This window comes from Juglans regia, chromosome 16 (assembly GCF_001411555.2).
Source record: "Juglans regia cultivar Chandler chromosome 16, Walnut 2.0, whole genome shotgun sequence".
In the NCBI taxonomy this organism is placed as follows: Eukaryota; Viridiplantae; Streptophyta; class Magnoliopsida; order Fagales; family Juglandaceae; genus Juglans; species Juglans regia.
In genome coordinates, this window is record NC_049916.1 from 21164385 (window position 1) to 21187311 (window position 22927).

General features: G+C 38.0%; 2 protein-coding genes across 2 annotated transcripts; one reads left to right on the forward strand and one right to left on the reverse strand.

The window, feature by feature from the left end:
- Positions 1–25: 25 nt before the first annotated feature.
- On the forward strand, positions 26–4552 carry LOC108983596. Its single transcript, XM_018955296.2, has 7 exons — positions 26–83; positions 1166–1588; positions 1677–1780; positions 1943–2040; positions 2931–3136; positions 3828–3880; positions 4119–4552. Exons 1-7 carry the CDS (start codon positions 26–28, stop codon positions 4167–4169), a joined length of 993 nt encoding a protein of 330 aa, XP_018810841.1. The 3' UTR covers positions 4170–4552.
- Positions 4553–7209: 2657 nt separating this feature from the next.
- Positions 7210–12629, reverse strand: LOC108983600 (transcription factor BIM2-like). Its single transcript, XM_018955301.2, has 8 exons — positions 12478–12629; positions 12111–12295; positions 11549–11633; positions 10960–11029; positions 10773–10868; positions 9363–9778; positions 8454–8583; positions 7210–7528 (listed from the first exon to the last, which is right to left on the reverse strand). The coding sequence occupies exons 2-8, from the start codon at positions 12220–12222 to the stop codon at positions 7427–7429; spliced, it is 1011 nt and encodes a 336-aa protein (XP_018810846.2). The 5' UTR covers positions 12223–12295; positions 12478–12629; the 3' UTR covers positions 7210–7426.
- Positions 12630–22927: the final 10298 nt, after the last annotated feature.

A 22927-nucleotide genomic window follows, 5' to 3' on the forward strand; every position in this document is an offset into this window, starting at 1 on the left:
GAGAGAGAGAACTCCAAAATTCAATATGGTTGCGGACTTTGCTCGTTCAGAAGCGTTGTTTCTATTTCTACGTCTATTTCTTCGTGATTTTCTCCCGTTTTCTTTCGTTTTGCAGTGACAAAGAACAATATAAAGGACTAGATGATCTAACTCCTGATAATTACACGATATAAAATAAATAATAAAATTTATATCTTTTCGTTAACTTAAACTTTTAAAAAAATTAGTGATTTCAAGTGATATCAAAACATAATTCTTTAATTCAAATTCTGACTTTACATTCCATTCAATTTAATTAAATATTCTATTTATTGGATGACTTATTGAGAAAGATAATTAGTCTAATTCACACGTAAGGAAGAGTGTTAAGGTATAAAATGAATAATAAAATTTATAAATTCTCATCAACTTAAATTTTTAGGATAAATAATGATTTCACATACTTACGACCTACCAAGCGGATTTTGACAATGTAAAAGAATAAGAAGAAGATTGTTAAAGGCAAATGTTACCCCTAAATATTTTTCAAGCAATGAGTAAACCAATATTTTTGAAGGGTTTAACCCTTTTTCTTTTTTTTCTTTTTTTTCAAAAAACAAGGATCAGTATATTATCAGCAAGATAATGTTAAGAAGTCATGATATATTGTACCATTTTATTATTTATTAAGAAGTCATGCATGTTAAGTTCATGCACAAATTTTACACAATAAAACCTACGTACTAACGTGGAGGATTAATATAATAGTAATACTTTATAATAAAAAGAAATTTATAATATTATGAATCACATTTAAACCAAGTTAATGTATAAGATTTGTGTGTGACAACAAATATTTCTATTTATTCTTATCTTATTATATTACATGATATTATTTAGCAATTGTTAAGTTTATTATTTTTAAAAACTAATAATTAATAGAATCCTTGTGATATGATAAGGTTTTACGTATATTGTATAGATAAGTGTTAAAATCACATAAATTTTATAAAAGTAAATTTATAAGTTGACGTGATTTTATATAAAATATAAAATATATTTAATAATAAAAGTAATTTATATGATATATCAATTCAAATAATTATTTTGTGAGTTTATTTTTACTGAGTTGTATAATATAAGTATTTTTAATCTCTTTAGAAAAAAAAAAAAAGTATTTTTTAAGTTATTATCATTGCTGTAAATCATGGATATTCAGAGGAACGCGGAGGGCCATGGAAGACATGGAAGAGGGCAAAGAGCTTCGCAGAAGAAGCAGCGAAGAGATCCCAGACCCTTACGAACTCCGTCACCATATCCGACCTTGTCTCCGAGACCGCCAAGAAATCCAAGGAGCTATCCGCCGAGGCCTCCAAGAGGGCCGTTCAGATTAAGACCGCCGCGCTCAAGCAGGCCGATGAGATCCAGTTCAAATCCCTTTCCCTCCCCGACATCATCCCCTCTCAGCTCTCCTCACTCTCCGTCTCCGCTTCCTCGGTTTCCGCCGTGTACTCCCAGTCGGAGCTCCGGAAGTTCGGGGTCACTGACGATGTGCACGAGTTCGTCAAGGGACTCACTTCTACTACATTCCAGAATTTTCCAATCCAAGGTAATCTGTGAATGCCATTTTGATTATTTTTGTTTCTTTCCTCCCGCTTGGATTTTTGTAATTGATGAGTTGGTGGTTGAAAATCCAGAGGAAGCAGAGGCGTCTGATGTGGCTACGACGGCGTCGAACGTGAGGAAAGATCTGACGGAGTGGCAGGAGAAGCATGCTACTATGGTTCTCAGTACTGTTAAGGTGAATTTTATTGCCGAGATTTGGTTAGTTATTTGTTCTTGGTTTTCAAGATTGGTGATTTGGCTTTTGGGTTTGGAGTACTTCTAATTTGTGTTGATGAGGAGATGCTATGTTTGGTACAAGCAAGATTGTAAATATGCGTTAAAAATTTTCTTTTTACAGGAAATTTCAAGATTAAGGTATGAATTATGCCCGCGAGTTATGAAAGAGAGAAGATTCTGGAGAATATATTTCACACTTGTGAGCAGCCATGTGGCTCCGTAAGTAGCAGCTTATTTGAGTGAAGCACTTTTGCTTTTGTTGATGGATTCTCGCAAGATTTTACATGTTGCATTGAGCTCTATCGAGATTCCAAATTTGTTATAAATATGTTAATATTGCTGTGGGTGGTGAGATATCAATTTAACCTGTGAAAGAATTTCATTTGATAAAAATAATTTTACACGACATAAGATATTCTTTTTCTGAGTCGACAATTTTATACCTATGGACAAGTGCAAGAAGTACGATGGAATATTACTTCGAGTTTGGGAGCTTCTGCCAAGATTCAGCTCTGCCCATTTAACAGTTACTCTGGAAAATAATAAAAATTCGTTAGGTAACTTACTAGATACTTACATCCTGCTCGATGTATCGTATTTATTTATTTTATTTATAAGTGTTTGTATCTTATTATCTTTGAAGGATTTGACTTCTTACATAAATAGCAAATTATTTTGGAAATTACACTCGAACACCCTCAACGTAGGGGTGAGTTGTACCGAGATGTAATTTGATGGTTGTCTGAGATTGGAATGGTAGTTTAGGATCGTAATGTGTCTTTCAGCTTTCGGAAATTGGTAGAAGAGTGATCTGCAACTGATATTTAACATATGCAATCTCATCTGGTACCATTGTTTAGTGTGCTGCGCATGAAGTATTATCCATTTTATATAAATCTGTAAAATTTTATTAGAACATAATAAAATATCCAAATATACTTTTTAATTATTTTCATTTTTTTTTTGAAAAGTACTTCTTTTGGTGATTGTTCTTATTTTGCACATCATTTTATTCTATCATGACTGAGCTGGTTTGGTTTTAATGTGAAGATACTTGAACTGTTCTTAACTAACATATATTCTCTCAATGCTTACAAACCTACTGTCAGGTTTGAGAAGCAATACATAGAGGAGGCTCAGCTCAAAGCAGCAGAGGACATAAAAGATGATAAAATGAATAAAAATTCTGTAGAAAATGTGAAAGCTGAAGGGATGGAGAAGAACTCAAAGGGTAAAGCTACCAATTCATCATCAGCTGAGCAGGACTTGGACACGTTTCTCTTGGGTGATCTTGATGACAATGATGGGGGTCCAGGCATGTTTGCTTCATCTGTTTATCATATGGCTCACAATATCCAATCTTCAAAATGCCTGGTCCAAGGAGCATCAAACTAACTGCATTCTAGTCACAGCATAATTTTGCATGTGTTCTGTATGTGCATGATATCAAATTTTGCATATCACTGTATATGGCTTGTCACTTGGCATTCTGCAGGACTTGCTTATTTAAAGTTTTACGGTCTTCCACTTGATCAATCATTCTTTTGGTGACAAAAGTGATCTTCTGTAAAAAAGAACGGGAATGCCAAAATAGAATGTTTTCCCGTCCCACTTCCATTGTTGTTGTTGTCATCGTCGTTGTAGTAGTTGTTGTTGTTGTTAATATATAAAGAAACAATGTGGCGGCATAATAGCAAGACGGTACCATAATAATCACAATGGTGTTTGATCGGGTGAGTTCATTTGTTGAAATCCTATGGTGTTTAATTTTTTAAATGCTTGGTAAAATAGTTGGTGGAGAATGGAGATATTTAGTATTGTCACATAGAATATGTTATATATAGAAATTTTATTTTATGAAAGGGAGTCTCAAGTGCATGGGAACCCCTAACTTCTTCTGGTTATTTCTGATGCCCCCATGAACTAGACTGGCAGATAATCTGTGCATGCTTAATTGTTTCTTTTGGTGTCCTTCTGTTTGTTGATTATCTTATATGGTCTTTCAGACGAGGAGGGTGAGGGGAACTTGGATGATGATTTTGACAAGATTGACAATTCAGTAAGTTTTACTTATCACATGAGTCACCTTTCCTTGTTACATTCTCAAATTTATTGCCTTAATGCTTCACCCCTGATTTCACTTCTTTCATATATTGAGGGGAAAAAAAATCTTTGTACTTGATTTGACAACTGATAAAAAAAGAACTTATTTGTCGGATAAGCGTTGAATATCAGCTACACCAAATGATTGTTACCTTGGGTTCGTTGGAAAGTTCATTTGAAATGGGCAATTGCAGGACATTGAAGATGAGAAGCAGGTGAAGAAAAATGTAGATGTGAAAGTTTAGAACACTGCCAATTCCGAGGGCAATATGGAGTAAATGCCAAGAGTTGCTTTTGTAACTAAAAGTAATGCCTCGTAGCCTGCCACGTATGAAATTTAATATTGTGATCTCATGGGGATGCAGTTTCTATATCATATTCGGGATGGCAAATTTGAATTAGAAGTTAGTTAGTATATTGGTTAGCTATGATGCCTATTTGGCCATTGGAAAACAACTGAGGGAGTTGCCTTGTACAGATGACTTGATTCCGCTCATTCGCATAAGAGGTAAAGGTTTTTAGCCGTGATCTCCATAAGGTTACTCTGAACGTCTCATTTCAATAAATAAAGAAATATTCAGAGTATTTTAATACGATCTGTGTGGGTGTTATCTATCTGATACGTTTGTGCATGGTGTATGTGAAACACACTTCGTAATCTCAAATTATAAGGATTCGTTATATCTACCTATCATAGTTTATGGGAATGATTTATCTGCAAAGTGCAAACCATACTCAGAGGTCTCGGCTACGATCTGCTCCTCTCTTTTGTTTTTGTAATGTCTCAATGGAATGTCCAAATCACATGGTCTATACTCCAAAAAGAATAGTCAATGATACAATTGGAGCCTCATTGGAACCTTATAAAGAGCAAAAACTTCTCATTTCCAAGCAATGTGGGATCCTATATACTACCTACCATTATCCATATCATATGGGGTATCACAATCTACCTCCCTTAAATTCCTGACGTCCTCTTCGAGCCTGTCCATTGTAGGTGGCATAGCTCAAGTCCAATATTTCTGGTTGGGATAGTCTCTGATACCATTTGTAACGCCCCAATGGAATGTTCAAACCAAATGGCCTATACTCCAAAAGGACTAGTCAATGATACAATTGGAGCCTCGTTGGAACCTTATAAAGAGCAAGAACTTCTCATTCCTAAACAATATGAGATCTCATACATTACCTACCCTTATCCATATCATATGGGGTATCACAGTTTTCTTGGCATTAGGATATATGAAGCCTCGAGTGTGCTTAAGACAGGACGATGTGCCTCATCAATGCAAAACTTTGTCGGTTTTGAAATCAAATTTTGATTTGGCTTCTTTTAAGTAGGACTGTTATTTGACCCGACCCGAAAGAAACCATTTATGATCCGATCTGACCCGAAAGTGAAGCATTCCGCTTGGACGATTACCCGACCTGAAAATAGTTTTGGAAGAAATAGGTATTCAGACCTGACCCTTTTTTTTTATTTGTGGGAAATAATCTATATATATACTAGAAATTTTTTTTATCATTCTATACAAGAAATTTGAAATGGTCCATTCCAATGCTCTTGTGATTTTATACAGGAGGTTGTAATTGGCACTAATTTGCTTGCTGATTGGTAGGACCAAAATGAGTTTTATTTTTACTTTGGGAAGCACCAAATAACAAAGGTCATTACTTATAAAAAAAAAAAAAAAGGTAACAAAGGTTATCAAAATTCTCCAGTTTGTTCTTTATCCTCCCTCAGATAAGGTGGTATTGGTACCTCAAGGTCCATTGCTTGATGGCAAAACAACACTTGAAAGATAACACCCACTCTATGCACTTTGAATAGTTGCAGACAAAAATAGTCTGTTTGTTTTTGCATGAGTAATACTTTTTTGCATTCTAGATTTTTTCATCCTCTATCATGCCTACTATGTAGCACATTTTTAGTGATTTTCATTTAAGTAATACATAAAGGCAGCCACTTGAAATGTATCATGTTAACATATGTGAGTGATGATGATCAAATGTAAGATGGAGTAGTATTCCTCTTTTTGCATAGACCTTTAACAATTGGTTAGGACTGGGCAATTTGGTTGTCATTTCACCTCAAATGCAAGAGGTTTATGCACAAAACCTTCCTTGAAATGGGTCCTCTTTTGCATTGAAAGCTGCTCCCGAGCATAAGAGCATAGGTTCATAGTCCATTATAAATAATATACCTCGTGAAATAAAAAAAGAAAACTAATGGTCCAATAAAATATGATCTCTTATTCAAAAGAAAAAGTATGAATGACGAAAGAAATTATTTTAACTTTGGATAAGTAAAGGATTCTCCAATCCCATTATTGTGGACTACTACAAAGTAGCTATCCACGTAGCAAATGCAAAAAAAGATGGAACAAATTAATTTAAACAGTTAATTTGTACCAAGTTGGAAACTTCATGCATGCATGAGAACATCCACTTTCTATAAGTTATGTTATATAAACACTTGTGAAGCTAACTTGTGTCAACAATTCTCTTGATCCACACAGCTTACTCAAGCAAGAATGTTGTAGAAATCGTTAGAGTAAAAAGCTTCCAGCAGATCATAGGATCTGATTGTATCTCATTTTAGTCGGCATCTAATTATCAAATGTTTTGAGAAAACAGAAAGAAAGGTTCAAAAAATGAAAATAAAGAGGGAACGCGTTGCAAGCAACTTACCGAGTGAAATGTAGCTCCAAGAGATGTTCTCAGAGATTCGAGAATATGGCAAGAGTGGACGTGCTACTCGAGATACATAATGAAGATCCCAAATTAGGGTTCTCTAAAGAGGGACTTGGGGACTGGGAAAGAGTGAGAGCTGTGAGGAATCAAGAGAGTGTGCCTCTTTCAATGCCGTTTTCGGCTAAAAAGGGGAATCGGCTATTCCCCATTTAAAAGGCAAACGGGTATCAGTTATAACCAGTTCCGTTTTTACACCTAAAACGGGTCAGATTTACGTGTCGGGTTGGAAATTAGTCCTACTTTTAAGGGTATATTTTGAACTTGAATCCAATCCTTTCAGCTTTATTAGGAGAGAGTCCAGGAGGGATTCACTTATAACTGTCTGTGTCAACAGAAGACTTAATAACGGAAAACGAAGCTGTTGATGAAAGTTAGATGGGGGCTAAATATACCAGCTGAGTTGTGGCCAATGACAGTAGGCTAGGTAAATGCAACATTTGCACCAAAGAAATGCACAAGACAGGAATAACCAACCTATGTACCAGAAAATTGGCCTGCGTATGCCTCCATTCCGACACATTTGAGATTAAATATGATAACAGAGTACAGGCAATGGCATCACTCGGACTGATTCATATAAGGAACACCAGAACAAATTTATAACTCATGGAGCAATTCTGGATAGAGACCACGAAATAGTGTTAAAAGTTTAAAATCCGCATGCACAATAACCAGGAGATGAAACAGTAGAAAGTAAGCAAGTAAAATCTTGGATAAATCAGAGATCCAAGGAATACACATATTAGTTTTATGTTTTTAGCCGCTTTTGATCTTGATCCGAGTCCTCTCTGCGGCCTGCATCTTTTAGATGTGCCATTGCTTGATGGCTAGAGGGGGGAATCTCGTGATCCTGGAAAATGAAAGCATGGTACCATTATCTATATTTACTTATACAACAAACTGTGACTTCTTGAAGTCCAGAACTTGGCTGAAAAAAATGAGAAAAGAAAACAATCTACTTTCAGCAGAGAGGAAAATAAGAGGGAAGGAAAGGCCAGCAGGAAGAAGGGCTTTGTTTCTGCAGGTGTTAGAAAAATGGATTTTACTAGCAACTCCGGTTCCTTGAGAAAAAGACAAAGAACCATTAAAATATTCGAGCTTGTCTAATTTGTATTTTCAATTTTCTTATACCGTCTTTGTGGCAACAAGGAGTAGGGGTGTAAATCGGTTGGTCCGGTCCGGGAGGTGATAGACCGAAATTTTTGGTCCGTCATTTTCCCCGAACTGGATCAGACCGAAAATCCATAGGGATTGGACTAGACTAGTAGCTATTGGTCCTTTTGGTCCGGCCCAATTATTTTTTTTTCCAGATAAATTAATAAAAATTGTTTTATTTAACTTACTAAATTAAAATTAAGTGAACATCAATGTGGATTAATTAATTACATTAATATTAATTTGTAATTATAATTTACATATTTAAAATTTTATATTGTAAATGGTGATAGGTTAGATAAAAATTACATAATTAATTATACAATTATTATATAAATAATATATATTTTAATTTTACTATTCGGTCGGTCTGGGGTGGAAAAACCCTACCCCGGGACCGGACCGAAAACTTTTGGTCTTCTATTTCATGGACTGGTCTTGGTCTCGGTTCGGTCCAGTCCGGTCTGGTCGGTTTCTCCAGTCCGGACCGACCAACTTTCAGCCCTAACCAGGAGAGGAAGGGATAAGACTGAAATGTTCCAACAATAGGAAGACAAAGTTGACAGACCTAAAGCCAGCTTAGCCAACTCTCCAGGAAAAACCAATTGTCTGATTTATACCTTTGGGGTGGATGTTCCTGAAGTCATCCCTCTATTTCGTCTCTTCCCAAGATCAATCTGCACTGAGACGCTGGCCTGTGACAGATTCACCCCTGCACTCTGCAATGCTTGTGCCAAAGCATTCAAAAGCCTGGCCAGCACCAAAACCAATCCATCAACAGCTAATACATTAGCACCTGAACCTATTAGGCTTTGTAAAAAATGATGTAAGTACATGCCATTAGCAAAATATGGTGTGCATTTCAGTTAGCAACAAAATATTTTAAATAGGGCAACTTGCTCTTTAAGAAAAAAAAAAACTTGCTGGCGCAGCCGGATCATTACTCTAACCTGTCAGCAATGCCTGGCCAAATTCCATAGTGGGCCAAATAATTTGAGCAGTCTATGAATCGCTTACAGGATGGTAACAGAGTTGTGATGGTTTCACAAATATCAAGAAAGAAAGCCATGGAATATGAGAACATAAAAAAAGTTCTAAATTTTGTATGCATTTAGTCCAATATTACTGCATATAAAGGAGCTGATTCAACAAGAATGGGGGGACACGAAAAAATCCTCCGCCTGCCAACAATTTGCTTGTCGAGGCAGTTTGTCTAATTCAAATAATCACAACCAATAATCTAAATAAGCTAGCAAAGGAAATGCATGATTTATATGCCTCAATTAAACTGTAACATAGCTTCCTTAGAACAATGAGTCCAAAGCAGATTGTCAAGGAACAGGCAGTCATGCATCATAACTGAGACAAGAATAAGGGGACAAGAACTCACTAGATGAAAGCAAAGATAATAGGACTCCATATTTAATGGTATTAAACCATAACATGCCAAATATTTTTAAATCTTAAAAAGCCTCATAGCTATAGGGAAAAACAGAACAAGAAATACAATAATTTTTATAATTACCCACCCATCAGAGTAAACGCTTGAGATGCTAATTGTTCCCCCTTCAACTATCAACTCCTCCTGTTGGTTCAGTGTTTCACTGGTCATTGGACACTCAGTTGATTGTGCATCAGAATACGGCCCCTGAAGGTGATGGGCTTGTACACCATCACTTCTGACAGAAGCAAGCACGTTGGCTTGTTGAGGTATGGGCACAGTTGATCCTTTGTTCACTAACTCAGGTTGCAGATCAATCGGTTTGCAGGCGATATCCCTGCTAGGATCAGATTCTACACGTCTCTGTGTGCTTGTAAGCATGGTTGGGGTTATAGAGACATTATTCTCATCAAACTTCCCAGGAAACGTCGACCCCATACCAGAACTATTTTCTATGGCTTGAGGGTGGCCAACGAAATTCTGAGCACGCCAGTGACTATTTCTCTGTTTCATGCAAGCAGGTGAACAAGCTAACAGTGACAAGAATTCCAAAAGGCAGACAAGCTTCCTATTCTAAAGAACTCCTTGATCCCTTGATCCCTCTTCACCACCCTTTAAAATTCAATTAAAAAAACTGCTCATTTGCTAGGACAAACTCATCACTTAAATCATTCAGTAAATGAGTATGTTGTTCAATATTACAGCAACAAAGAAACAAGGTCTCCATTTGAACTGTTGAGACTCAAGCTTTGGCATTACACTTATGATCAACTTTGACAAGGCCTAGTCAAGGCTCAAGAAAATATATGAATGCCAGATAAATTCAAGATATCTTGCGTATAAACAATGATTATAATGATATAAGATATAGATCGACCACGATAATTACTATGCTACACATGCAAACAAAAAACAGAGCAAATTGAAAAATTTCGTGCAAATAAGATTTTTCAAAACTTTTTTTGATTAGTAATTAAGATTTTATTGATCATAGAGATAGTGACACAAGAAATTCATGTAAGTTCATACCACTAAAAAATCAATTATAAACGTCCAATGGAATTGAAAATCTCATGCAAATAAGGTTTTTTTAATTACACTAATTTTAAAGTTTAACTACCTTTTTAGAGGATTATGAAGCTTTGCAAAATAAATTAATTTGGATTATGAGTTTCTAGCCACAAAATTACAGATATTTTATGAGTCAATACGTTCAAAAAATGAAAAGCATATGTCTAACTACAGTGAGAAGTTCACTCAAGCATAACATCATCCTTCATTAAAGGGTCCACGTGATTAAATGCCCTTATACCTCAGCCCCAGTACCAAAAGCTTATTTGAACTTGATTAATTCATTGATCAATTCCATTTCAAAAGTAGCAAAGACTGTATCTCAAGTATGTCTACTCAACGTTACATGTGAGAACTCAGTTAAATACAAGCATTCAGGTTGACCTTAAACATAAACATTGCACGAAGCCAAGTAGAAGAAATTTACCCATGGCATCAACTTTGTAGGCTCGGAACTCCATCCCTGGTAAGAACCCTCATTTTTTTGTACTTTTTCTTGTAAATATTGAACATACTCAATCACCTGCAATGAAACATTGATCTCCGTCAATTAATCACAATAAGTAACAACTAATTTTAAAAAGTGAGTGATAGGTCATTCACTAATGATCTACCTCCAGTAGGAATGATGCTGTATCTCTCTTTTGATCACTATGGGGTATGAGATCTCTCAATATCTGGAATCTGAAAGAAAAATACAAAATGTCAACAAGCTCTATTGACTTCAGAAGATGTAATATAGAAGTAAACTAAACATTCAAACATCTGAAAATCAATCAAAGAGCATGCAATAATGAAGCTAATGGCATCAAGAAAAAAAAATCATATTGCACCATAAAGCCTTGTGGAGAGAAAATGTTTGTGTATTTTATTGAGTCTGCATCACACACTCCACTATCAGTCCTAGACTACCTGTGGTGAAAAAATTCTAGTGGTGCGCTCATTAAATATTAGATATTCATGATGGTATTCATGTATGGACACACAGAAACACTTCATAAGAGGGTAAGGCAGATAATTCCATTAATGAAAAAATCTACTAACATTCAAAAAATATATTTATAGTAACTGTTATCAAAACTGTTAGCTCTTAAATCCATTGTTATCAAACCATTATGGAACAAACGTCGTTGAGAGATTGAGGCTATACTGCAATGATATCAGTTAATGCTACCAAAGTTGAACGGTAGCATTCAAACATACCTCTCGTTAATTTTGCTCCTCCTTCGCTGCTCTGTGACTGAGTGTTTTGACCGTATCGCACTTGCCTTATCATTGTTCTTAGGATCTAGTTTCATAATCAACATCCCAATGTAAGGACTCCAAATATCAAAGGAAAAAATAAATCAATAAATAAAATGCAGTCATTACTCCTTAGTCAAATCCAAAATTTCCAAAAATCAAAATATACGCCTAATTGATAATGATGCATAACCAAAAGAAAACGAAAAGGTTTAACTTCACCCTTTTCCGAAAGAATCAAGAGCAAATATCGTCTGGACCACTCAAATATAAAATCCAAATTTTGAGACAGAGAGAGAGTGAGAAACGCCTAGAAATACACAAAAGCTCAAAAAAGAGTTCATTGTGGTTGGCTTCAAAACAAAGTTACAAAGCAAATATTAAAACGAAAGCATCGATTTATTACATAGCCTCGTATACTGGGGAAAAGGGGTCTTCCAGAATTGGATCTAGCATAACACATACCATGTCAAGGCCCAAAAATGTGAAAAAACAGAAGGATTTGTCTGAATATGAAAGAAACCTTTGCTGCTGGCGTTGTTGTTGTTAGCAGTGGAAGAAGTGCCGTATTTCTTGGTGCTGAACTCTTCTTCCTCGTACCCTTCGTCTTCGTGATTACCCTTCCCAGTTCTCATCTCTCTTTATCACGAGGGAAAAAGATAAAAAAAAAAAAAAAAAAACTAATTCTTTTCTGCTCGAATTTTCTCTCTGAATCCGCAAAATACCCACAACGAAAAAGGAAAATATAAAACCGTAAGATGCGTTGCGAACGATGAGGAAAAGGAAGAAGAAAGAGAAATTGGAGAAACAGTTTATGAACTGAAAAGAGCTTAAGTAAGAGTGACTGAACGGCAGATATTTTGAGAAATTGATGAGAGTGGGCCGTTTACTTTTAGTTTAGGCTTTTCTCCGGCCGCCGGCGGTAGTGGTTAAACGAAACCTCCGGCTCGCTCAATGCCTGCCTAATTGCTCGCTGCGACGCCGATGCCTTCCAGTTGGAGAGGAGTGGATGACAGCAAGAGTCAGCTCACGTGCTTCTCATGAGCTCACTTAATTAGTCCTTCCCTCATTTTTGAACGAGAACTGATAATTGTAGTGGTGACGTAAGAATTGTATAATTATTTAAAAAAATAAATAAATATAAAATTTATATAAAATAATAATAATTTATTAATAATAGATTCTACTATTTTTTCAAGTGACTGTACAATACTTACACACTCTATAACTGTATGTAGTATTATTATTTTTTAATTAGTATTTCTCATGAGCTCACTTAATTATCAATGTTGAAAAAAGTTGAAAAAGGAGAAAAATAAATTGTTGATAGAGGAAAACTATCAATGTTAAAGTTTAAAGTATAATATTTCGATTTGTGGCTATAAGCAATAGAAGACGAGATTAGGATACTTTTGATAAATGGGACTAGATGATAAATTTTTTAAAAATGACTCAAATATAAAATATTATTTTTTAATTTTAAATATTTATCTTTTTAATCTAATTATTACATAATCATTACAATTTTTATAAATCTCAAAACAAAACATACAAAAATTAATATAACTTTTTCAAACTTCAAAATAAAAATTATAATAAAAAATTATATTCAATCAATTTTTTAATTTTATAATATTTTTATTTAATTTTTTTCTCACATTTCTCAAAATTCAATAAATATATATATGAGGAATTAAAGAAATAAAAAAATTAACGAGAATATTAATACAAAAGACATAAATCATAATTATAAATGGTTTTTAAAATTAAATATATTTTCAATAAAGTTATGTTGAAGTTTATAGAGTAATAATAATCTAATCAATGGATATCTTCTTTTACCTCAAAAAATAAAAGATGGGTAACTTCTTTGCCCATAAAATAAAAGGGGAAAAATAAATAAAAACAAAGTGTCCAATGTTTGTATAGAAGGACAGGATTGACAGGCTGGGAACATCCAAATTCAGACAAAATAGTTGGTTCACATGTTACATATATATTGGAGGAATATAAGAATTAATGACTTAGGTTGGTATGTGGGGGAAACAATGAACAAAGGCAAAGGATGTTCCTCTATTATTTGTGGGGTCGTTGGTGGCAATGTCTTGTTCCTTCTTACTCAGTACTCTTACCTTTTTCTTAGGCCACCTCATTCTCTCTTTTGTTTCTTTGTCATAACCTCATGATCTTAGCATCTATCTCATTAAGCACTCGTGACTAAGATTATCACTTATCCATTCTGTTGATGTCGTGTTTCATATCCTGGACAACGGGATGCTCCGCTAGAATGCACCTACAATATTCAAAGGGGATATATATACCCGATTGGGTGGTCCCTAACGTCTGTCAGTAGTTTGCGTGTAGGTGTATTAAACATTGTCCTGACGGCATGCGTTCTCTTGCCTTATTGGTTATGGCCTTGCCATTTTGTACAAGGGTTGTACTAGTGTCCTCTTTGTTCCTTTTGTCAGTTGGCAAACAGATTGCGCCTGGTTGAGATTATCTGAGTGGGTTGGGGACCATCCCTGTTGTTGCATGTTGGCCTTGTCGGCCATTAAATGCGACGTGTCTATGATCTATCATGACCTTCCATGTCCTTCCCGCCATTGGCTACTTGGGAGAGGTGACATCTATCTCTGATGTTGCGTGCGAGGCTTGTCGGACATTCCTCTCCTTGTGGAGCTTCCCACGTTCTGATAGGGAACGTGCATGTCGTCTTGCCCCCTCTTCTTGGACCCTCATGGGCTAGCCCATTCCTCTTCCTAGTCGTTCCATAGTCAGGCCATGTCTTGGGCCTGTCTCAGTTTTAAGGGCGGTGAGGGGCCGTGATGGGTCCGTTGGGGAACATGACTTGCCCAGCCTGCTAGGGAGGTAACCTCCCCTAGTCACACACACTATATGAATTATTCATATTTCAATATGAATCAACGTGTTTGTAATCTCTTTTAAGAGAAAAATGCAAGAGAAACATCTAAAATGAGATGAACAATAAATAGCCTACTTCACTATATTATATGATGCAAAATTCATGGAATTGTAAGGAATTTTGAGGGTCGAAAACTTTGTGATTTTCATCAATGATAGAATGCATGCATGCATGCATGCAGCTCGATCTCAATGGCCACTAATTGATAATTGGCCGGTCTCAATGGCTTGAATGATCAGTACTGTTTGAGCATCATTCTGAGGCCAGTCCCAAATCAGACTTGCAAAAAAGAATCAGATCAAATTCAAAACGTACGTACGTACCACCTTCTATATCAAGACCAAATTTGCACTCCAGTTTAAGATGTGGAATGTTTGGAATTAAGATGAACCGGATATATATGAACAGTTTTCATGAATAATTTATTAATCCTGCATGCATCTACTTGATTGTGACATGCAGGAACAAGGGTACGTAGCTCTTAATTAGTCAGCTGGGATCGATATTATTGCTATATATTCAACATTGATCGATGTAATTGCAGTTTAATTAAGAACAGATGTTCCATATACAATATTAACGATTCCACGAGTAGTATTGATCAATATTACAAAGTTGGTCTTGTTTCGCCTTCTCATGACAAAAGAAATTTATAAATTAGACTTTATAAAATACATTAAATTAAGATTCAACCTTTGAAACAAAAGTATATATATTAATAAAGAATAGAATTACATGATCATGATGATAAAGCTGCTAATTAATTGAGTTTGACCAACATATATATATATATAGAGAGAGAGAAAAATTAGCTAAAACTACTATATATTATATTATATTATATCAAGCGGACTTTATGAGCAGTAGAGAAATGCTTAGCCGCAGCGACCATGGTCGCCTCTGGTCCAGTAGTACTGCTACTGGCCGGCGTCGACATAGCTGTTGTTATTGTAGAGGAGGACTTCATGATGTTTTCGTGGCCTTCACCGGAGCCCGCACATGATGATGATGATGAGAAGCAGGAAGCCAATGATCTTAAGACCGACGAGCACCGGCCATCTCGAATCCTCTTGATGATCTTATCCTTCATGCTCATCATGATCTTGCAATACTACCACTAGTCTTCGTTCAGATTATATAATAATTACAATCATGATCTAGAAAGTACTAACTAATGTTGAAGTCCATGCCCTGAGCAGTCATTGTTGACTGCTCAGCGCTTAACCCTCAACCCCCAACGCCCAACCACCTAATGAATGCAATAATAAATGCGTTCATACGTGAAGTAATGCGTGTAACGCCCCAAACTCGGGTGGCTTGGAGAATTACTACTTGTCACTCATAATCATGTCTCCCAACACATTCGAAGAATAATCTTCAAAAAAACTTCATAAATGAAATTAATCTCAAATCTTCTCAATAATCTCATTATAAACTCCACAAAATCTTTAATGCAATAATAATAAATCAAAGGGGTCCATAACCTCCCGGTAGTCATAACAACCCAACCAATAATTTCATAAATCTCGCTGAAACCCAAGATATTACTAAAACTCAAAGAGATTAAAACTAGGAACACCAGAAGTCCTTCTTCTACCAACATCTCCTCAGCTTAAACACAAACAGCAATCTAATCCAGGTCCTCATTTGGACTCTCCACATCATCTGAAAAATATTATAATGATAGGGGATGAGTTATCAACAACTCAGTAAGCAGAAATCATATGCTAGTGTGCAAACATGAGCATTTACAAAGTATAGCATGCAGAACAAAATATTTTTCAGAATTATCATGTAGAACATAACATATTTTCAAAAGTAACAGAGCGATGGTTTTAAGACACGTACAACCCATAATACTTTGGCATAACATAAACTGAGTATCATCATCAGATCAAAACATAGCATCAAACAGAGCAGAGACCATGTTTCACCCCCGTGGTAGGGTTATGCTAACCCCGGTGGCCAAACCAGGCAGAGACAGAGGTGAAATATTTCCTTTATTCTTCTCGGAGCCCCGAGTGTGCACACAGGAAAAACCACAATAAAACCACTATGTTTCCAAAGTGGGTGCACTCAGAGACAGAGAAGTTGGTACCAACCCAAACAGAGCAGAGCATAACAGAGCAGAGCAAAGCAGAGACAGAGTCAGATACGAAAACCAGTACACCATGCCAAAGGTTTTCAAATGTTATATAAAAAAAAACATAGTACCAAAACAGAATCAGACAGTTTACACACGCTGGACACAAAAGTCAGAACATCTTTCTAAATAAATGCACAATTTTTCATATTCTCAATATCGCTCTTTTTCCAGATTTCAGAAACCACATGACAAAATTTAGCTCATGTCTACACAATGCATGTCAGAACATATTTTTCTCTTTTTCGTACAGATTTCATGAGTATGCAAATAAACGACCGAGGTTGGTTTTGTTTTTCCCAAGTTCTCATTTCACTACAAAAATATGCAAAGTTTTTAGAAAATCAACCTCAATCTCAAATAATTCGTGTAAGGCCTAGCATAGGAACCCCGCTTACCTGACTCCTGCAGCGCATTAACTATGACTTGAATACGGTCTCTATCCGTCTCGTCACCTATTCATAAAAATAATATAAACTAAATATTAAAGTCCAACACAAAATTGGTCTTAGACAACTTAAGACCCAATTTCTAGACCATAATTCAGCAAGTTTAATCCAACTCAAATAACCAAATAACAATCTGGACAGCCCACACTTCGACCCAAAATATTCTATACCAATCTCAGTATTGTCCAATACAAGCATCAGGACCAATGCCAATTTAAATTTCAATAACTCACACTTATTCCAACAGTTCGCAGTCCCAAACAATTACTAACAATTTAACCAACAATACTACACAAAGCACACTTCTTCCCATTCACAACTCCATAACAGAAAATATAAACTAATACCTCCAAAAATTAAACTGTACCAGACAAAGAAAATTAAATTCCCTTCTAAAATAATTTCTCAACCACCAATCCAAACGACCCCTTCTTACCCCTCGGACTCGGTCCGACACAATCAACAAAAACACAGTAAATAAGAATTAGAGTAGAAATACATTTAAATCTCAAAAGTACTTTGGAAAAATACTTACAATGCTATAATATAATTTTTGAAGATCGCGGAGGTGCTAGAAGCGGCACCGCAGCAACAAAACAGTGCCAAATGCACTGGGCCGTGGGTCTCAAAAATCTACTTTTGAACGGGTGCAAACGAAGACCCGAGATTGATAGGGTATGGCTTAGGGATGTCAGTGAAGCTAATGGTGGTGGTGGTTGGCCGTGGGTGGCGGCGCAATAGGCGGTTGAAGTGCAAAAACACCCAAAACGGAAATGTTGATGGTGGGGCTTCACCGGTGACAGATCGGAGGTGGGGTTGGGTCCATTGGGTTGCTAGAAGGTCGATGATGATGTGGTGAGAAGATGGTGGCCGGAGGTGGCGCGATGGCGGCGCAGCGGCGCAAGGAATACCGCGGCTTCGTGTGGTGCGTGGAGGCTAACGGCGGCGCGGCTGGGGCTGGAAATCGGAGGGGGAGGTCGCCGGTGGGTGGGGGTGCTGGGAAGCCGGGCGGTGTCGACCACCGCCGGCGCACGGCGGCGGGTCGAGGGCAAACGGCGGACGCACGGGAGAGAGAGAAAGAGAGAGAGGCGCGGGAGGGAGAAGAAAGAAAGAAGAAAAAAAAAAGAAAAAGAAAAAAGAAGGAAAAGAAGAAAAGAAAAAGAAAAGGAAAAGAAAAATAGAGAAAAAAGAAATGAGGTACAATCCTCATAACTTGGGTCACGAAAATGATCCAACTGAAACGATTTTAAAACAACTAGTGAAATAAAATATTTCAAACACAGTGATTAACATGAAAATAATTAATTAAACCCAACAACAAGTTAATTTAATTTGAGAAGAAATTTAAACGCATAAAATAATTAATTTAGAGAAAGCACTTCAAAAATAATTTTTACAAAAATAAAATCATAAAAATAACACAACTAAAAATCCAACAATTTTAAAATAAGAAAATAAATTTTAAATTAATAACAAATAATCTTTCAGTTAAAAAAAAAAAATACACTAAAAATACGGGGTGTTACAATGCGCCTATAAATTGAAGCTTCAGACGAGAGCATCAAACACACCCAAAGAGAAAAGAAAAGAGAGAGAACCGAGAGAGCTCTGAGAGAAAAGAAGAGAGTTGAGTTGAGTGGAGTGTGATCCTCCTCCTCTGTAATATTTTCTTGTGTGCCACTATTTATTAGTGAAGCTCTTTTCTGTGGATGTAGGCAGTTGCCGAACCACGTTAAATTCTTGGTGTCACTGAGTGCGTGAGTGTACTCTTTTATTACCGCTTTTATCCCTTCCGCTGTGTTGATTTTCCCCAACAAGTGGTATCAAAGCGTTTGTTGGAAGGAGTTTTTATTTCAGAAAACTCGGTTTTAGTGTGTTGCTCAGTATCCAGATTTGAGCATACCATTGTGTTCGTCTCATCGAGACAAGAAAAGCGGTGAAAACCAGACGCCAAACGGAGGCAGCACGCGCTCCCACGCGCCGTCTGAAGATCGGAGAGTGAGACCCACTCTCGACACGCGTCCCACGCGCCACGTAGAGTATCTAGCGCGTGAGTCCCACGCTCATACACGCGCCACACGCGCTCCAGGGAAGACTTGCGCCTGAAGTTCACGCGCCCTGACGTGTTCCTGACTCCATAAAGCGCGTGAGGGACACACGCCTACGCGTTTTGTTCGTGCCACGCACTGCACGCGCGACAGAGTTCCTGTTTTGATTCTTTTGCTCATTCCTTGTGCTATCTGAGTCCGATTTTGACGAAACAAGACTCGTTTCCAACAAAATCAGACGTTCCGGACACAACGGTGCTGTCCATTTTTTGATATTCCACCTCGAAGATCCTGTACTTACATTTTGTATTTAGAACAGTCTAAATCCATGGAGGATTCAGCATCAGGCGCCATGATAAAGCTGACTGCCTCAAACTACAGTCTTTGGAGACCTCGAATGGAGGATCTCTTGAACTGTAAAGATCTGTTTGACCCTTTGGAAGATGAAGGGAAGAAGCCAGATGAAGTTACGGATCAAGTATGGAGAAAGATGCACAAGAAGACTATTGGTCAGATCAGGCAATGGATTGACCATAGTGTTTTTCACCACGTGGCCCAGGAGACGGATGCATATAACCTCTGAAAAAAGTTAGAGGATATGTATCAGGCTAAAACTGCTCGAAACAAGGCCCTCTTGATGAGACGGCTTGTTAACTTGAAGTTGAAAAGCGATACCTCTGTTGCCGAGCATGCTAGCGAGTTTCAAAACCTAGTTAACCAGCTCGGGTCCGTCAACCTGAATCTTGGCGATGAAGAACAAGCCCTGCTACTTCTCAGTTCATTACCAGACAGTTGGGAGACGCTGGTGGTCTCCCTAAGTAACTCTACTCCAGATGGCAAACTTACCATGACGATGGTTAAGGATGCCCTATTTAATGAGGAGGCCAGACGAAAAGAGACAAGCATGAATCAAACTCATGCCCTTGTCACCGAGAGTAGAGAAAGGCCTCAAGGTAATGATAGAGGGAGAAGTGGAGGCAGAAACAGAGGGAAGCCTCAACCACGTGGAAGGTCCAGCAGCAACAGGAACCAGCAGACGGGTAACATAAAATGTTACCATTGTGGCAAAGAAGGCCACATGAGGAAACACTGCCGCAAGTTTTTAAGGGAGCAAGGTCAAAGCAGTAAGCTGAAGAAAGAAGATGGTGAAACCCTTGTCACTCTTTCGGGAGATGTGGCAATACTCTCCACCAGTGACGAGACGTGTCTGCACGTTGCAAGCCATGTTGAGTGGGTGGTAGACACAGCAGCATCATACCACGCCACTTCCCACAGTGAATTTTTCACTACGTACAAAGCAAGAGACTTTGGTACGGTAAGGATGGGGAACGCTAGTTCCTCGAAGATCGTGGGAGTTGGCGAAGTGCAGATAAAAACCAACGTTGGTTGCACCATGGTGTTGAAAGATGTTCGACACATTTCTGACCTTCGGCTCAACCTGATTTCCGGGACAGCCCTTGATCGACAGGGCTATGACAGCTACTTCAGCAAAGGCACTTGGAAGCTGTCACAAGGTGCCATGGTTGTCGCCAGAGGACATATTTGCGGTACGTTGTACAAGACCCATGTGAAGATCGGTTCTGATAGCCTCAATGCAGTGGAAGACGAGGCATCACCGAATCTGTGGCACAAGAGACTCGGACACATGGGTGAGAAAGGGTTGGATACGCTTGCGAAGAAGGCACTCATCAAAGTTGCCAAAGGAACAGCGTTAAACCCTTGTGAGTACTGTTTGTTTGGCAAACAATGCAGAGTCTCATTTAAATCCTCTACGAAGAGAAGATCAGAGTTGTTGAGTCTGGTACACTCTGATGTATGTGGTCCCATGGAAGAAGAGTCATTGGGAGGTAACAGATATTTCGTGACATTCATTGATGATGCTTCACGAAAGGTCTGGGTATATGTTTTGAAGTCAAAGGATCAGGTCTTCGAGCACTTCACGAATTTCCACACTCTAGTGGAAAGAGAGACGGGAAAGAAGTTGAAATGCCTGCGAACGGACAATGGAGGAGAATATGTCTCCAAAAGGTTCGCTGCATACTGCGCTGATTGCGGTATTCGACATGAGAAGACGGTCCCATATACCCCTCAGCACAATGGTGTAGCCGAAAGAATGAACCGGACCATCATTGAAAGAACAAGATGCATGCTCAGTATGGCCAAGTTACCAAAGCCATTCTGGGGTGAAGCTGTTCTAGCTGCCTGTTACCTGATCAACAGATCACCTTCTGCACCACTGGAATTTGAAATTCCTGAGAAGGTTTGGTCTGGAAAAGATGTCTCTTACTCTCACCTGAGAGTGTTTGGGTGCAAAGCCTTTGCACACGTATCCAAGGAGCTGAGACAGAAGCTCGATGTCAAGTCAACTCCATGTATCTTTGTTGGATATGGAGATGAAGAATTCGGATACAAGTTATGGGATCCAGTGACAAAGAAAATTGTCAGAAGTAGGGACGTTGTGTTCCATGAAAACCAGAACATAGGAACTGAAGCTTCATCAAGAGAGCTTAGTTCCGATACTCCAAATCCTGCACCATTACAGTCCGCCACAGATAATGAGGATATGCAGGATCGAGATCCAGAAGCAGAAGAAGAAGCTCAGGGTGTCGAGCAGGGGGAGCAAGAATCCTCTCCACCAGCAGCTGGTGTACCACCACAAGGGTTAGATGGTGACGAACCTCCTTTGGTTGATGAACCAAGAAGATCGGCAAGAGGCCGCCTACTGATTCCGTCGAGGAGATATCCAGAATCAGACTATATTCTGCTTACTGATGAGGGGGAGCCTGAGAGCTTCCAGGAAGTTTAAACTCATGCTGATAGAAGCCTATGGGTGCAGGCAATGCAAGAAGAGATGAGTTCTTTGCAGAAAAATCAGACCTATGAGTTGGTAAAACTTCCTGAAGGAAAGAAAGCCCTAAAGAACAAATGGGTGTTCAAGCTGAAGAAAGATGGCCAAGGAAAGCTGATGAAGCACAAGGCCAGATTGGTTGTCAAAGGATTCCAGCAGAAGAAGGGAATCGATTTTGACGAGATATTTTCTCCAGTGGTGAAAATGATGTCAATTCGAGTCATACTCGGATTGATAGCCAGCTTGAATTTGGAACTCGAACAGATGGATGTGAAGACAGCCTTTCTCCATGGAGATTTGGAGGAGGAGATATATATGGAGCAACCAGAAGGGTTTGCAGCTCCAGGGAAAGATCACTTAGTCTGCAGGCTAAAGAAGAGTCTCTATGGCCTCAAGCAAGCGCCGAGGCAATGGTACAAGAAGTTCGACTCATTCATGATGAGTCATGGTTACAAGAGACTTGTTGCAGATCAGTGTGTCTATGTTCGAAGGTTCCAGAATGACAAGTTTGTCATACTCATTCTTTACGTTGATGATATGTTAATCGTTGGTGAGGATAGGTCCATGATTAACAAACTAAAGAAGGAACTATCCAAGTCCTTTGACATGAAGGACTTAGGCCCAGCACAGCAAATTTTGGGCATGAAGATTGTTCGTGATAGGAAAGTCAAAAGGGTGTGGCTATCACAACAAAAATATGTTGAACAGGTCATTAGACGTTTCAACATGGGAGATGCTAAGCCAGTCAAAACTCCACTTGCAAACCACTTCAAATTGAGCAAGAGCTCGTGTCCTTCTTCAAAGAAAGAGATTGAAGAAATGGAAGCAATCCCCTACTCTTCAGCAGTAGGAAGCATGATGTATGCAATGGTTTGTACCAGACCAGATATTGCTCATGCTGTAGGCATGGTGAGCAGATTCCTTTC

What these genes read in the sequence shown, in the direction of transcription:
- LOC108983596 (XM_018955296.2), top strand. Translation starts at nt 26, where the DNA reads ATGGTTGCGGACTTTGCTCGTTCAGAAGCGTTGTTTCTATTTCTACGT. An exon ending in TGACAATGATGGGGGTCCAG is followed by an intron (nt 3,137 to 3,827) that starts GCATGTTTGCTT and finishes ATGGTCTTTCAG; the next exon opens with ACGAGGAGGGTGAGGGGAAC. An exon ending in TTGACAAGATTGACAATTCA is followed by an intron (nt 3,881 to 4,118) that starts GTAAGTTTTACT and finishes GGGCAATTGCAG; the next exon opens with GACATTGAAGATGAGAAGCA.
- LOC108983600 (XM_018955301.2), bottom strand. Translation starts at nt 12,222, where the DNA reads ATGAGAACTGGGAAGGGTAATCACGAAGACGAAGGGTACGAGGAAGAA. An exon ending in CAACAACGCCAGCAGCAAAG is followed by an intron (nt 11,634 to 12,110) that starts GTTTCTTTCATA and finishes TTATGAAACTAG; the next exon opens with ATCCTAAGAACAATGATAAG. An exon ending in CTACAAAGTTGATGCCATGG is followed by an intron (nt 9,779 to 10,772) that starts GTAAATTTCTTC and finishes TGCATGAAACAG; the next exon opens with AGAAATAGTCACTGGCGTGC.